At 48.4% G+C, this 17,152-nt stretch overlaps 1 protein-coding gene across 1 annotated transcript; it reads left to right on the forward strand.

The window, feature by feature from the left end:
• Positions 1-10,453: 10,453 nt before the first annotated feature.
• LOC149328787 (uncharacterized) lies at positions 10,454-15,472 on the forward strand. The gene is made up of 2 exons (XM_089561822.1): positions 10,454-11,548; positions 15,341-15,472. The coding sequence occupies exons 1-2, from the start codon at positions 10,454-10,456 to the stop codon at positions 15,470-15,472; spliced, it is 1,227 nt and encodes a 408-aa protein (XP_089417948.1).
• The last annotated feature ends 1,680 nt before the right edge of the window (positions 15,473-17,152 follow it).

Consider the following 17,152-nt stretch of genomic DNA (forward strand, 5'->3'; position numbering starts at 1 on the left):
GAAGGGTAGTTTCGTGTCAGAAACCGATCCCTTTTGTTTGTAATTCTAAAAGTGCCATTGGAGCCCTTTGTAGAATCTTGGGAAGGGCGTGTAAGGTATCGGTAGCGTTCGCGGGGGTCATCGGAACGCGGCTGGGGGCACTCAAAGCGGAGCGTCTCCTTTCTTGGAACGCGGCCGCTCGCGAACGCGCCGGGAAGTACGGGTGTCCACCCGACACGGGGTACCGAGCACGAATGTATATTTGTGTTTATTTTCATTTGACACGACCGTGCGTTTGGGTTTGTGGAAAGGGCGTTTTGCCCTACGGAAGCTGGAGGGCTGGCCAGGCTCTCGATAAACCAATCATGTGAACATCGTAACATGATTGGAAGCCACCAAATGTGGGCCGGGCCTTTAAGTCTTTAAAACTGGGCCCCGGAGCCGGAAGCGGGGTTCTGCGCTAAGGTGAGATGCTACGCATCTTCGGCCACGCCGAGTAGGGGCCTCCCCTAGTATTAGCCAGTTCCACCTTTTTGTTCTTTGTTCTTTTTGCTGCTTAATGTGTCTAGTGCCTTAACTTGTATCTGTTGTAAATACAGTACATAAAATTTGAAGTGTTCGCCTTACCCCTGCGTCTCAACTGAACACAAGACCGTCTCTGACGGGCACCCCTGGTGCGAAGAGCTTCAGTCTTCGAGTTGAAACCAACCCGTCTCTGGCGGGGCACCCCTGGTGCAAGGAGAGTAGAAGAACCTGAAATTTACTTACACTGTAGTGTAAGGAAAGAAGATAGAGAACCTGTGAAACTTTACTGGTGTAGAAAAGAGTGCAGTGATTAAGAGGGTTGCAACACAATAGTTCACTGCATGATGGCTTCTTTGGGTGAGACCGAAGTCAAGTCCTGGGTATGATTTAAAATACATAATAATGTGTAAAAATAAAGCATGTTCGTCAGAGATACTGTTCGCCATGAGAAAACAGCACTAAACTCTGAGGAATAAGACGCGCAAAGCGCACTCTTTGTTCGTCCGACACAGTTCCTGTCTTTCTTAAAGCCAGTCTAAACGCATTACATATACAACACTACTCTAGCTTTAAATGCGCTTCTGCTGTGTGTAAATTAACTTGTGTCGACAGAATATTTAGGAATATACCATGCATTTATGTTTTACTAGAAAGACGGTTTAGACATATTTAACCTTAGACTTTTTAAACCTCACCGAGAAGCAACCAGATGTATTTTTCTTCCACAACAGGATCAAGAAAGAGCGCATCTGTTTGCCCTGGGCACAAAATTCTGTACCTCATCAATCAGGCGAGGGCATTGTCTCATTCTGCATAGCGTGCCAAGTCGTCACTGATGCCAAAACACATGTCGTACGCTCACAGAGCAGCACCGTTTGCTGCCGATCCTTTCAGACGGAAAACACTTGTGAAAAAACAAGACGTCTTGCAGCATTATTTACCAAAGTGCGCAGTGACATCTGCACTTCCCAAGCATAGTTACCCATGATAATCATCCGGTTTCTAATCCTGTGTATTATAATAATCCCTATATTTGCTTTTACTTTCACTGCACTCTACCTCCGCTATTACGCTGCAAATCTGGTCAAAAAATGGCCAAGAGCGGTGCGAGCAGTTTTAACGAGAGCAACTCCTGCTATTAGTTATCTGATAGCACCGGGACATCTTAGCTCATGGACGGCCAACGCAACGTCTCTTGTCGTCGGCGTCGTCACAAGCGCTGACCATTTCGATCACCGTTCAGCTATTCTTGAAACCTGGGGAGCGTGATTGCAGAGAATGGACTTCAAGGTGCCCTTTCTCCTGGGCGAAAGTGGAGACGAGGTGCTACAGAGACGGATTCTCGAAGAGAACACCGTTCACGGAGACATCCTGCAAGGCCAGTTTTCTAATTCTTATCAAAAACTCACCTACAAGACCGTTATGCTGATCCGCGGGGGGGGGGGGGGGGGCAATTTCTGCGGCGAATCAGAGTTCGTCATGAAGATTGACGATGATGTGCTTCTGAGCGTGTGGGATTTAGCTTTATTTCTTAGGCGTCTGCGAGGAGTCAAGTGCGCGATGGGGGGCGGCTGTACCATGGGTTTAAGCCCGTTCGGAACAGAACATGCTGCAAATTTACATGCGGCAAAAGAAAGCTTTCCGTTACATTGCCAATGTTGACTTCCATGCCCCTACTGATCACTTATTTTCGCACTACCAGATTATACCAGTCCATAGCTTGTACCGATATTACTTAGCAACCAGATACAAGAAATCTCTACAATATGATAATCGAGCGTTTGTAGACTTGACCTGCCTCACTCAAACTGTACCGGCTTATACCCTGCGATATACAGAAAAATGGTTTATTCCTTTTCGTCGCACCAACTACAGCAATCAGATGCTACGTTATAATATGCCACACCTATTAAACCAATTACAGTCCATAATATCGATATTTCCAAAAGCAGCTTGCGCGAAATTAAAGCTGCCTTTAAATAAGCAACAAAAGGCTGTTAAGTATATTCTTTGTTTTCTGATGCATAAATATCTTGCATGTATAACTGTGTCTGTGTAAAAAGTTTTGTCTGTAGCGTTTGACCGATCTTCCGATGTTTGTTGCTGTATGCCATGTAAAAGGGGGTCCGGGGGTCCCTCAAGTGATCTGCGATTACTTTTTACCCGGACCTACCCACATCTATGATGTAAGTAAAACAAACTTCAAACTTCAAACGTCCAAGTGGTACTGTCTAAGGAAATTTACGCGCCAGATACCTAGAATGACTTTTTGTCGGGGACTGTAATATCTCTTCTCTTCGGATAGCATTCATTTTCTGGCAAAAGCAGCGTATGACCAGCCTTTTTACGTCCTGGAAGATGTGTACCTCACTGGATTCATTGGGGAAAGAATGGAAATCAGGCGTGTCAGTGAACAGGATTTTTTCTCTAAGAAGCAGCCGTACCGGATGCCGTGTGTCGTACCAAGGGTGGTAACATCCAACAAGTGGACCCCTGCGCAGCTTAGAATTGCGTGGAAGAACGCAGTTTCGCGCATAAATATACGATTGTGCGGATGAATAAAAAAGAAATGAAGGATTTCATAGCGCATGTGTCAGCAATCACTGCATGAAACTTACCAGTCACGTTATTCAGATCTTGTACGGCATATGTAATTTCGCATTCATATTGATAACGTATTGGTTGGCTCTCTAAATGCAATAAATGCCTATCTTGTGTTTGATATACAGTTTGCCCATGAAAATGGAGGAACTTCAAAACCCTAAATTTTTTTCTGGCGACGCTACATAATTTGCATTCAGACTGCTTTGTTATCGCTTTGTAGACACGTTGTCATAACAGACCTCACCAAAGTAAGCAGCTTTCTAGAGGATGAACGAGTTATCACCTGCATCGTTAGAAGTATTCCTAAACGGTTAGGGCGATCAAGGTGTATTTAAATCTCATTAAAAGAAAACAAACAAATAAGTTTAAGAGAGCTTAAAGCTGTTTCTTTGCGAAGGCCTGTATTTTCGGGAACGTAGCGGCAAAACCACTCCAAAAACAAGCATAATATACAACATACAAATCTCGTGTTATATACATTTACGAGTGGCACATTGAGCAAATGTTTCCAGAAACTGTCAATATCTAAAGCCAAAACTAAATATCTGTAACTGCTAAGAGGAAGAAACAACCGAAAAAAAAAACAAATAGACTTAATTTCCAACTAAATGTTGATAAATATAAAAATCGCTGGAAAAGAGACACACAATTTCAGACACAAGGCACGAAGAAAATACGTATCTTTCAGAACGGACAGAGCGAGCGAAAACGTTTAGTTAGCATAGATTAATTCGCGGGAGCCTAGTGGTCGAGGCCCCTAGTCCAGGGCTCCTCTGGCGGCAGCTTTCTTGCGGACTAGCTGGATGACCCAGGCTTGCTGGTCCAGGTTGTCGCTGGTCAGGGCCACCCACTTCTTCTTCGTCGGGTGTGACAATATTAACGTTTTGTACGGTTTATCCTGGCATTCCCAGAATGTATGGTAGAGCGTGGATCTTGCTCCACCCCATGGAAATAATGGAAAACGCAGAGGAACCCCCAAAATGAGAAAAAAGAAGGCTAGACAGTGCGTTTTATTTCTGTTTCCCCTGAACCTGTGGTTTGCGCTGCCTTTGACAATAATTAAGCTGTGCCTACTTGCCCGAAATTCGGTCTTAACACAAATTATACGTACATGACAACCACATACACTACGAGATAACTAAATGAAATCCATTACACGTATCATTTTCTTTAATGATTTTTTTATTTATGACTCTCCGTCCTCTAGCCGACTCATTTCAGTGTGGAGATGGTGAAACTCCCCCATCTGAACAGTGCCAAGAAGAGAAATTCTCGGCGTTACCTTAAAAAGCGCGTGTTACGACGTAACACACGACCTCATTCTCGACAATTTAGCCTCGTCTCTCTGCGGATAGCGCACAAACTATTACATACGACCTTTCCTTGGAGACCGCACGGCCACTATATGCCTCAGGGAGTATCGCTGGAAGCAGATAAAGCAAAGCTCCGGCTCAACATGCAGGTGCAGGAACACGACACCGCAAAAGAGAGCTGTTGCCATTGCCACCACCTGAAAATCACTTGACACGTTGAATGAGGTCTTTAAAATGTAGACCTGCGTTAGCAGACTCGCAAGCGGTACGTCGGGCGTACGCTTGTGGCCTATTATAAATACAGGGGTTAAGGATCCTCTAGTAGTGTTCCACACACTCACTTCTAGTTATTCAAATAGTCCAGATACCAAGCAACGCTTCCCTTCCAGGAAACGAGCACAAAAGTGTGTTAGGCCGTGACCTGGCCCGCCGGGCATGTGGGGGACTTACAGACGGAGAGAGAGAGAGAGTAAGCTTTATTCATACAACATAATAGACTGCGCCTAAACCTCGGGGCCGGGCACCAGGGATCGGGCGGTCAGGTTAGGTGCAGGCCGGAAGCTCTTGACTCCTGGCGGCATCTTCAGCGTGTCGCACTGCTTTTAGGTGTTTTTTGTTGCTTTCCATAAGCGTCTCCCATGATGACTTGGTTGTTATAATAAATTGTTATAGCATTTTAATTGTTATAATAGTATATAATTGCTGTTGTAATAAAAGTTCCACGCGCGGAACATTTATTAGACAGACATCTTAGAACTCTAGACACTCTAGAGAAGCTCGATCTCCCAACACACACACACCTCCCTCAGGAAAGTGGAAGCCAAATCCTGCAGCACCTTCAGACGCACTCTCTCCCAAACCAATACCAACAAAACTCCTTTTTTCCCACACCATAATCTTATTATTGCCCAACAAGCTGCAGACCTACAACCACACTCCTCCACTCCCCTTTCGGGTTAGCCGAACCCTGCAGAATACTTGCCTCCCGTCCTCCACCAAAGTTTCTCCTCTTGGGAGGCTGCTCTCTCGAGCACAAACCTATAAGTGCCAGCAAGGGCTAATCCAGCGGGTACATAGGATAATAACTGCCGAGGGTATCTTCGACTCAGGATACCGATGAAGACGGCGATCAACTGCAGCCCTTTTCTTCAATAGTTTTTCTTTTCTCCTCCTCCAGTGTATTAGTGTAAGTGCTTGCCGGTAAGTACTAAATTTGGAAACATCCAGCCAGCATAAAGCATGGAGTGAGAAAAGCTGGAGTCGACAAGCCAGTGATTTACCCCTCTGCTCCTTATTAAATGTTTTCGCTTTTTTGTGATGGCACGGTGTTGCAAATATAGAAAGAATTGCCCAGCTAGAAAACCTATGCGTGCCACTGCCTCGCTTTAAATGCAGGAGACTGCGCACAGTAACGCGTCCACGCCACCTATTGTTATCAACATAACACCGGAAATTGCAGTATCGTGGCCTCCTCACTATCTATCTAGTCACATTATCTTTCTATACAAAGTCGCAGCCGAGCAGCGCAAACGCGAGAATTATTAACATTATGAAGATGTAATAATTTAGTTAAGTCATTGTTTAGAATGCAATGTACCTCAACACGCCTCCTGTTCACTGGAAGACATTCTCGTGCTTTGCATTGTACATTGTCTCCTTCATCCAGTAATAATGGTATGAAAGTAATAAGTGCGCTTCGAGCCGTGTGGCGTTAGTTGCACTGATAAGGGCGCTGCATTTGTTGCCGTGGAAAACGTTGCGCAAGGAACATGGCACTAGAGCTATAGGCGTTGGCGTCGAAAACTTTGGTGGAGAAACGCGGTACTGAAGAAGAGGCGGCCTGCGTAAATTAGATGAATTGGTATTGAGGATGAAAAAGTTGAAGAGACGAATAACTGGCAACCTTGTTCCCTGGAAACCTGAATAGCACTTTCAGGTACGTGGCGGTGGTATCCACCAGCGAAAATCTGTGCTTTCGCAAAATATTTTGTGCTTAGCAATGCTGAAGCTGCATCAACTTTTACCTTTTTTTAGCCTTATTAATGACAACTCGCACCCTCTCGTTAATTGCTTAAAAATAATCCATGTTGACCGCTATATATTTATTGGCCGTGAGTTCCACATTTATTTCTCTTATTTCTCATAATCTAACCTCCCTAACCTCACTAAGCCCTATGTCATCCTATTTAAAACACTCTAGTTTCTCGATGCGCACTCCTAGGCTAGCCATACAGAAAACGTTCTGTCGATAAACATTGCCAGGTTAAGTTTCCTTTGGTAGCCTGTCCGGAGTAAGATATACTTATAACACATCCTTGCGCAACAGCTCTGGCAGCCACCTTAGCCGGCTGCTCCGCTCTCACCGTGAACCGAGGGCTGAATGTCATTTGGTGTATTCATTTATCAGGCTGTCGCCAAGTGCTGCACCAGCCTGACCAAATCCTCTTGTAGTCAGCGAGTGCGGTGTCGGCTGTGGGCACTGAGATCAGGCTGGACACTTGGCCTCATTGCGAAATTTCATCGTAATGCGCAATTCTCTCTTTTTTTTTGTCCGGCGAAGAATTACGCATTGCTGGAATTTTAACAGCGGCCTTGAACTGGAGGCTGCCGCTTTTTTGATAGGGTATCGCTGCATCATTTGAAAATCCAATTCACTTGAACCGGCACTCTAGCTATGTGGGTATCACCTCTTGAGATATTTCCAAATTACTTACCAAATCACCATATTTAACTTCTATCAATTGTTCGCAAACTAAAGATTCACGTTCAAGTCTTGTTGAGAAACATGTCGCAAGCTTCTCCTTCCTACGAGGTAGAGCGAACCGCCTGTGACAACGTTAGCAGCATTGCAGTCATCATAATGGGTGCACCTACGAAGCCTCAGCCTAAAACGCAAGTGATCCTAGTTCTCCAGTGTGCCTCAAGGCTGCTGTGGCCGCAGCCTCTTGATAGGCGGAACCCTAAAATCGACAATAACCATACTTTGGTAGCTTTGATTGTTGTCCGCCTCCCCCCCCCCATGCGTAGTGATCAAACGCGGCTCATTGACCTAAGGGCAAAGTGCTATAACCCACAGCATAAGGTTATGCAAACAAGGAAAGGGGAATGAGGGGCTCGTTATAAATATGAGAGAAGCCAACAGCCACAGAAACCAAGGAGCACAGGGGATTTTTTTTTGGCGTTCTACGTCACACCAGCGGTAAGTCAGGACGTTCCACGTCCGCCGCTTACGAACGTGGGTGGCTCTGATGAACACTCTCAAGGTTAGGTTATTTGTAAACATAAATACCCCCGAAAGCAGAAGGTTTGACAGCCGTCGCCATAGCTCAGAGGTAGAGCACCAGACGCGTAATTCGGAGGTCGTGGGTTCGGATCCCACCGGCGGCATGTGGTTGTTTTTTCTTCTGCCTTTCTAATAAATTAGCTTTAAGCAACAGTAATATTCTTACTTGATCAACACCACAAAAAAAATTCAAAAAAAAAATCCCCTGTGCTCCTTGGTTTCTGTGGCTGTTGGCTTCTCTCATAAGCATAAGGTTATGTATCCTCCATCTTGCTTTTCGTTACGGGAGTCTTTACGACACTCAAGCCACTCAATTTTATTGCTCTCGTTGCTGGTTATTCCCTTGATTTCATGCTCTTGAAGTCTTCATTACATTATTATTTCATCTGTTCGTACCATGCTAAAATTTCTCCATGTGATTCTAGAATAAATCAATAAAAAGAAACATTGTTTTTACGTCAGGCACACATACCTGAGATATAAAAGGCGCAGAATAGACCGTGACTGTTAAGACCGTGACTGTTGCTAAGGGATACATGCAATTAGTTGTTTTTACGAAAGGACGAGGATACTGGCAATGCAGAAACACAGGCTGCGACCAATTAAAAAATACCAGCAATAACAGCGCCCCAAAGAAACAGCGGCCTGTTTCCCATTCTTTTACTCTGCATTCGTACAAACAGGAGTTGCCGCTGCAGGCGTGGGCTCTTTGGAGAGCTAACCGCATCACTACAAGGAGCACAAAAGCAAGGCTTCGTAAAAGCTGGCCGTGGTTGCTTCCTGTAAATAAATGCTTCTTTAGTTGCAGTTGAATTGTAAAGTATCATGCTACATCATGGCTATCACGTAATATTATCCAATAGGTTATAGTGTAATTATTAAAAGGCAAAATCACCCCGACGCAATCACCGAGTGCTCAAGAGAAACAAAATCAAATGCATCGTCCTTCACTAATGGCGGCGCGCGTCTCTGGTTTATATAAATTTCAAATATAAGTGAAACAGAGCGTACCATGTAGAAGCCGAAGGTTCGAAGCTCACAAGCTCCTGCGTCATGGAGGGCTGATATTAGCAGGACAACACTTTTTTTTACTAGAGTGACCCTCAAGGCGAGGAAACGTGAACGTGTGTGATATAAGGGAAGGATGAAAACGCTGTACGACAAAACGAAATGCAAGAACCTGTTGAGTTCCCTTGCGCAAGAAAAGAGTTTTTTCAGAACGTATCTTGAGAAAGTCCTCCTGTTGAGAGCACTGTTGATGTTAAGCATACTCGCATGAATTTTATACCCAGATAACCCTACCGGTGCTCTGGACGCTGCAATCTTCGTAGTGCATCTCGACTTTTTGTCTGCTGAGAAACTTCAAAGTTGTGCCTTCTTGGTGCAACTTTGCGGTTTCCTGCAAAGACGGGCAAAAGATTACGCGTGCTTAAGAGGTACGGTCACTGAAACCTCAGTACTGAGGCTTAAATTGCGAGCCCTATGCAACACATTTCTTAACAGCTGGGCAATAAGAAGAGGGTGGCCCTCGCTGCGAAGGCGGTCGCTGTCTGAGCGAGCAATTGCATTCAAGACGTTGGGCCCAAAGTTGAATCGAAGCGCAAGCTCTATGATGACAATTATTCGCCAGTAAGTACAACAGTTTTGTAGCCTGATCAGACGTGTGGTCTGAGGGGCCGTCCAATTAAAACTTACCTATGCATTGCCCAAGCAGTTTCTCAGTTTCGTAGGAACAGTCAGGAACAAGCGGCAATGCTTTTATTTTAAATTGCGAAGGCCTTTGATTGTATTGGGTACAATTTCCTGTTATTAATTTTAAAGCATAAGCTGGTTCTCTTGTGTACGAAGGAATACGTCTTTGCTACAATAATTGCTCCACCAGCTTGACTCTGAACAGTTGTCTTCCTGGACCCGAGTGCATCATTTCTCCTGTGAAGTAGGGGTTTGCAGTATCACCACGCAGCGCTCTACTTACAGCCGCTGTTATTGAGCATTCTGCATAGTAGTGCCACAGCAGGTTTCCGTAACCTATAGATAGACAACTACAGGTAGTTTCCGCAGATGCCTAGCGTTTTTCACCATAGACCAAAGTATCATCGATGATGTTGTTCACTGCAGTGAGCAGTCTGGCACAGTTTCAGGAGCCACGATGAACCGTTCCAAAAGCTGTTGTCTGTGGCCTGGATTGTGGGGATTTACACTAGCTGAATATGCTTGCGTTACACGGATGCATATATCGACAGGCACCTTGGCACCCTATTGAGCTCCGAGATGCAGTGCTCGAGACAACAAAAGAAAATAAGGAAGAATTCAGAAACGTCACACGAGCTTTAGCTATTCGGCCTCACCACCGCCTTCCCTGCTTTCCCTTGTTCCGTTCGCAACAAAAACCTGCTTACCTCGCTTTTCCTGTCGACATTTTTTCCCTACCTTACTGCTTCTCCGTGTCTCTGTCGTGCCACTCCCAGCCCTCTTCTCCGCAGAAGAGGAGGTTCCGCTCCGGCCGCCTTTCGGTACTGTCACCGCTTCTCGGCTTCTTTTCATGCGCAACAAGCGCCCAAGAGCTCACCTCTTATGTACAGCGTTTCCTAAAGGTGAGCGCTTTCCAACCGCTACAACCATTACTAGATCCAGTCCTCACTTCTGACCGCACCGACGTCGTAAAGTTCGCTCCTCGCCAGCCGCCGCGCTGGGCCTCGCCTCGCTCGAGGCTAGGCCTATCACCGGCAGCGCACCTACCCCAACAGCCATGGAGGTGCAAGCGCAGGGCGACAACCTCGACCCTGAAACGTCCAGACCCAGTGAGTGGACCGCAGTACTCCGCGCATACCAGGTTCGAGAACCAAGCCCGAATACCCTGGTTGGACCCACACAAACAGCCGTGTCCGCCGTCGGTGCTCAGGCCGAGGCTGCCCCTGCGCCCTTTAAGCCGACGTACCGTGCTCAACAGCAACAGCTGCGCGTGTCGCACGCAGTCTCGCAGCGAAGTAAACACCTTGCTTCACTCCCGCCCGGCACTATACGGGTAGTTTTTCGACCGAGAGGCGGGCTCGCTTTGAACGGAGCCATGGCGCAGCCCCTTATGCAAGCCCTGCAAGTCACCGCCGATGGCCGGGACCTAGGGGACATTCACCTCCGGATCCATCCTACGAATAACACATTCACCGTCGCTACCCACCAGGAGACAACCGCCCTGCACCTCGTCCAACTCAAGGAAGTGGTGCTCCAAGGAACCAGTTACCCTATCGCCGCCTACATCGCACCGCCGCCAGCAGCGGTACGTGGAGTCATCTCGCAGGCCTACTGGGCGGAAACCCCGGAGCAGATGCTACGAGACCTCCAGACCCGCAACCCGGACGCTGATATTATCGCAGCACGCAGAATGGGGAGGACGCTCTCCATATTAATCACTTTTGCGCATGGACCAGTCCCTCATACCATACGCTACATGAGTGTGGTTTATAGATGCACGGCGTACAAGGGCAGTCCAGATGCCTGCACCAACTGTCGCCGACCGGGCCACAGATATGATGTCTGCCCCCACCCCAAGACTGGTCTCTGCACGCGGTGCGGGGACAACCATGACCCGCAAGCTGTTCCTTCCTGCATCCCGATCTGCATTCTGTGTGGGGGCGAGCACCTCACGGGTACCGGCTCATGCAAGGCAAGACATACAACTCCGAAACAACGCTGCCCGCCGCCACAGAAAACAAAGCCCTTTAGCAAGAAGGACTTTCCCCCGCTGCAAACGACCCTTCCCACTACCTCTACGTGGGCCTCCAAGCCCGCCAGGACTCATTCGCCGATCTCCCAGGACCACGAAGTGACTGCTCTGCGGGAAGAGGTAAGGCAGCTCAAGGCAGCCATCTCTACCTCCACCCGCGCTGTACCCCCAACTCCTCCACCCTCATCCTCTCCACCCACCTCGCCACCTGTCGAACCTCCTTCGAAAAAGAGGAGGCCTGATGAGACGCCAGCACAACCCATAGACTTGGAAGCAAAATTTCAGGACTTCGCCAAAAACTTAGAATCTAGGCTCGCAGAGCGCATTACTGCACAGGTCACTGCACAGTGCCAAATTCTGATTGAAACTACAATTACCCGTTTAATGGATACTGTCATAACTAGCATCATGGCCAAGGTAGAGGAGCGTTTACCTCTCCTTGTTCATAGCCTCTCACCGGCCTCTCCTCCCACAGTGCCACCCTCCACACCCCTCCTTCGCCCCTCCACCCTACAGCATGGCCCCTCCGACGGACCATAATTCTTTACATATTATTCAATGGAACTGCAGGGGCTTTCGGCGTAAGCGCGATCCTCTGCTGCAGATTATCGCTACCTCCTCATCCCCACCAGACATCATCGCAATTCAGGACGCAAACGTTTGCAAACAACTTCCAGGATACGCTCTTATCCCCTCGGACTCTACTGATCTTCCTCGGGTGGTTACATACGTCTGTAACTCTTTGCATTACATGGAACACACAATTACCACACCTATCGCTCACACCTTCATCGAAATTTTACCTCCAACCCCTGCTCAATCTCCCTTGTTCGTTCTTAACTGCTATCTTCTACCACGGCAGCCAGTTAATCTACTCCCTCCACTCCTCAAATCCGTGACGCAATTGGCTGGATCAAATCCCCTACTCATTGCCGGTGACTTCAACTGCGCACACGTGGACTGGGGCTATCGGCGCACAAACCACAGAGGCACAGTTCTCTGCAATGAAATGATGGTGCTCCACTTGTCCATCTTTAATGATTTCAGCCTGCCTACGCGGGTTGGTAACAGTGTTACTACAGATACCAGCCCAGATCTCACGCTTGGAAGAAATGTGGCCCACCTGCAGTGGGAAAGAACCCAAACCACACTAGGCAGCGACCACCACCTAATTCGCATAACACTAAGCTATCGCCGCCCTCAGCGCAAATTTACCGTTAGACAAACTAATTGGGACCAGCTACGAAAATTTCGCCAGGAACATGTACAGTCAACACAGGTACCCTTCGACCTAGACAGCTGGACTACCCAGTTACAGGAGGACATTCGCCAACATACCCAAACGCTAGACACTACCCCAGACACCCCCGTAATTGACAGTAAGCTCGCGCACCTCCTTCAAGCTCAAGAACGCATAACACACAGATGGAAAACTCAAAAACACAATAGGAAACTAAAACTCAAACTGGCACAGCTTCAGACCCAAATAGAACACCACAGTATCACTCTTTGCAAAGCTAACTGGAATCAGATTTGTGACAATCTCCGCGGCAATCTCTCCACAACCCGTGCCTGGCACCTCTTACGCCACATGCTAGACCCCACGAAATCTAAAACCCAGACACGCATTAGCATTCGCCGCCTTACTCATAACCACAGGCAGGACACGAACGCCTTCCTCGCCCAGGTGAAATCAACATATACCACCCCAGGTGACCCTTGCAAGCACCCCGAGTACACGGGTCCACCTCAACCCCAGCTTGACGCCCCTATTACAGAGGCGGAATTTCGGGCAGCCCTTTTGAAATTACGCAATACTGCACCCGGGGAAGATCAAATTACCAATGCTGCCATCCGAAACCTTGACGATGCCTCCATATCTCATCTAGTCACCCACTTTAACGAGTGCTGGAAGTCAGGTACACTCCCTGCCACCTGGAAGCATGGAAAAATCATATTTATTCCTAAACCCCACAAACCCATCAACATAGAGAATATCCGACCAATTTCTCTGACATCTTGTCTCGGCAAGGCATTCTAACACATAATTCTTGACCGACTAACCACGTACATGGAAGACAACCACCTTTTTCCGCACAGCATGGTGGGCTTTCGTGCGCATCTATCAGCACAGGATGCCCTACTACAAATTACACATGACGTGCTTGATGACACGATCCCCCACCTCACTAAAGCTATTCTGGCGGTAGACCTCACAAAGGCATTTGACAGGATTCGACACGATGCCATTTTGCGAGAACTACAGGCACTACAGGTAGGCTCAAATACCTACAACTACGTTCGCGCCTTTCTCTCGGGCCGCACTGCCTCCCTGAACATAGCTGAGCTGAGCACACCACCTTATACACTCGGCGAACTTGGAACACCCCAAGGCGCGGTCCTCTCCCCCCTTCTATTTAATATTGCTCTCATCCCCCTAGCTCATAAACTCGCTTTCATCCCACACCTAAGGCATACCTTGTACGCTGATGATATTACGGCATGGACCACTCACGGATCTGATGGAGAAATTGAGGAAACTCTTCAATTAGCAGCTGACACCATCTCCGCTCATGCGTCATCTATTGGGTTCGAATGCTCCCCCTCTAAATCCGCGCTTCTCCTCATAAGACCGAAATCTGCAGCTAATTCGCCCATTCAAATCACTTTACAAGGAACCCCTATCCCCGTCAGCCCCACCCTCCGTATCCTTGGCCTTTACTTGCAGGATTCCGGACGCAATGATCATACCCTTAAAACACTCAAGGCCTCCACGCAATCCGTGTTGCAACTTCTACGCCGCGTATCCTCCCTGCACAAAGGTTTAGACGAAGCGGATAGCATGAAAGTAGTGCATGCTTTTACACTTAGCCGCATTTTATACGCCACCCCATATCTTAGCTGAACCGCATAGAAACAGAGCGAGTGAACGCCATGATTCGTCTAGCAACCAAGGCAGCCTTAAACCTACCCCGCAGCACTAGCACAGCCAAGCTCCTTGAATTAGGCATGCATAACACCATTCAGGAACTAGTAGACGCGCACCTTCAGACACAGTATCTAAGACTTGCCGCGAGCGCAACTGGCAGGCATATCCTCGCTTCCCTTCGCATCAACATTCCCGCTAATCAGACATCCCTTATAGCCATTCCTCGACACATTCATACCCCCCTCGTTGTGAAACCCCTTCCCCGGAACATTCATCCCCAGTACCACATCCCTCGCCGCATGGCTCGCGCTACGGCCCTACACAAGTATTACGGACAAGCCCAGGACGCCATTTGGGTAGACGCCGCGTGCACAACTCATGAAGCTGTAGCAGTTGGTTACAATCCAGCCCTAGAACAGCCCCTCACACACCGCCTTCCCTCGGGCTGTACGTCTGAGGAGGCAGAGGAAACCGCCATCGCCCTAGCCCTTGTACATTCCAATGCAAACTACATCTTTAGCGACTCCAAAACGGCTCTGTTCAACTTCGCGAGAGGCAGGATTCACGCCCCTGCTTGGAAGTTGTTGAACACCCCCTCCAAAAACTTACCACGCAGGGTAGAGCTCCAGTGGGTGCCGGCTCACTCTGGGAATCCAGGAAACGAGGCTGCCGATAAATTGGCCCGAGGTTTGATTTGCCGGGCTCAGGACGGCCTCGGTCCAGGTTTCTCGAGAGAGCGGGCGCACACCTTTGCAGAGCTCACGCAAATGCCCCGCTTGGACCGTCGGACTTACCCTCCTCCACACCCCTCCCTTACCCATTCCCAACAGATCCTCTGGAAACGCCTCCAGACCCGCTCTCTCTCATCCCCTCAGCTGCTATCTCTCTACAGTGGCACCTCCCCTGCATGCACCCTGTGCGGCGACCCTCACGCCACACTCTCCCACATCCTTTTCGGCTGCCCTGCTGATCCTCCCCCGCAGGGACAGCCCGCGTTATCAAGTTGGGAGGACTGGGAGGTCGTGCTCTCGTCTCCGGACCCGCCATCGCAGCTTGCTGCGGTGCTTCGGGGTGCCGACGTCATGGACAAACACCGCATGAACGTTACGACGTAGAGTGGGACCGTGCGGTGGTCCAGGGACCCAAGGGGGGTCTAAACACACTTGCGATGATAAAGTTTTTCTCTCTCTCTCTCCGCAATCCCGAGGAGGTGCACACTCTCGAACTCACTACCGAACATTCTTAGCCACCCTCCTACCCACCGTCTCACGCGACGGGTCGACGCAGTAGCAGGAACGCTCTGATATTAAGGCGAAAGCCTTTAATGTCGCATCGTTGTAAGCAGCAGTTGTCGACAGAAATCTCACGCTTTTCAGTTGGTTGAAACGGTCGTGACGTCATAGTGCGCAAATTTCAAACGGGGCCAATTGTACTTTGGATAGTGACCATGCAACCAATTGAAGGGATCGTATAGTGATGCTCCAAGTGGGACTGAGCTTAGTTAATTGCTTAATTACCCAATTAGCCTAACTAACTTTTCTAGTCAGGCCGTATAAATAAATTAAACCGAGTAGGAAATTGGTCGAGCTCGGGAATCGAACCCCGGTCTTCGGCGTGCAAGACCAGCATGCTATCCACTCCGCCATTCCAGCGCGATGGTTTGGAATGAACAAAGGCGCGTCTAGTGAATACGGCGTCTTCGCTCACTCCCATCCTCCTCCCTTTCCTCCTGGCGAGGTTTAGGTGTCCACCGAGGTATGAGAGACAGATACATTTCCTTTCCTCAAAAACCAATTTACTGACGAGGGAGGCGTAGAACCGAATGGGCGATGGCGTTCTATGGACTCCCTGGCAGCGTTGCAAGACGCTGTCGCGTTCCACTCTTAGAGGCGAAGCTTAACATCTTAACCACACATCAGTGACCACAATTTAGGTAAAAAAAGTGCCCCCCTGAATTTTGACGGCTGTCCATCGAGATATGCGAGGCAGTTACTGCGTAATTTCCTTTCCTCAAGTACAATTTTCATTTTCTTCATTACAGGCCCTCTTTGGCTTCTTTCACTCCCACTTCCTTCCTTCCTCTACGGTGCGATTCAGGTGTCCACCGAGATGACAGAGAATTACTGCGCCATTTCCTTTCCTCAAAAAGCGTTGGGTTCAAAGGGCAAGGCATCGCGCCGAACGGGTAGTGGCGTTGCGTGGACTCCTTGGAAGCGCTACAGCACGTTGTCGCGTTCCACTCGTAAAGGCGAAACATAAGCGTCATTAATTAGCAGCGAATTAGTATTCAGGCATTGATCAGTAATTCAGCATTAATTAGTGATTTGTCATTACTTAGTAATTAGTACTCGATTATACGTGACGCCACCAGTGCCACAGAAGCAGCGAAAGTGGTGCGGAAAACGCTTTCGCCTCTGCGCACTTTAGACAGTCAAAGTGCCCCCTGAATTATTACTCCCTGTTCGCTGTGTCCCGACACGGTGCGGCGACGTCATGCAGAAGTACTCCCCGACTTTTCAGCTTTGCTTTGAGAGACGTTCTTCTCTTTCCCTGTAGTTGGGTTGAGAATGAGGCAACAAATGAAGGCGCGAAAAGACGCGCTGGCGCTCGCCCATCCACGTCGACTTTGTGTCATACTGCGTTGTGCGCGTTTCCTCGCGTTCCCTTGAGCAATGTGTTGTTGAAGGTAACAGCGGAATCCTACACGTACGTCGAGTGTTTAGATGGTGGAATGCTGTCGCTCCTGTCCCAGCGATGAAGGACTTCGCTCCAACAGACGCGAGTGGTAAACAATA

Source organism: Amblyomma mixtum, chromosome 9, assembly GCF_055824585.1.
Source record: "Amblyomma mixtum isolate Tamu chromosome 9, ASM5582458v1, whole genome shotgun sequence".
NCBI lineage: Eukaryota > Metazoa > Arthropoda > Arachnida > Ixodida > Ixodidae > Amblyomma > Amblyomma mixtum.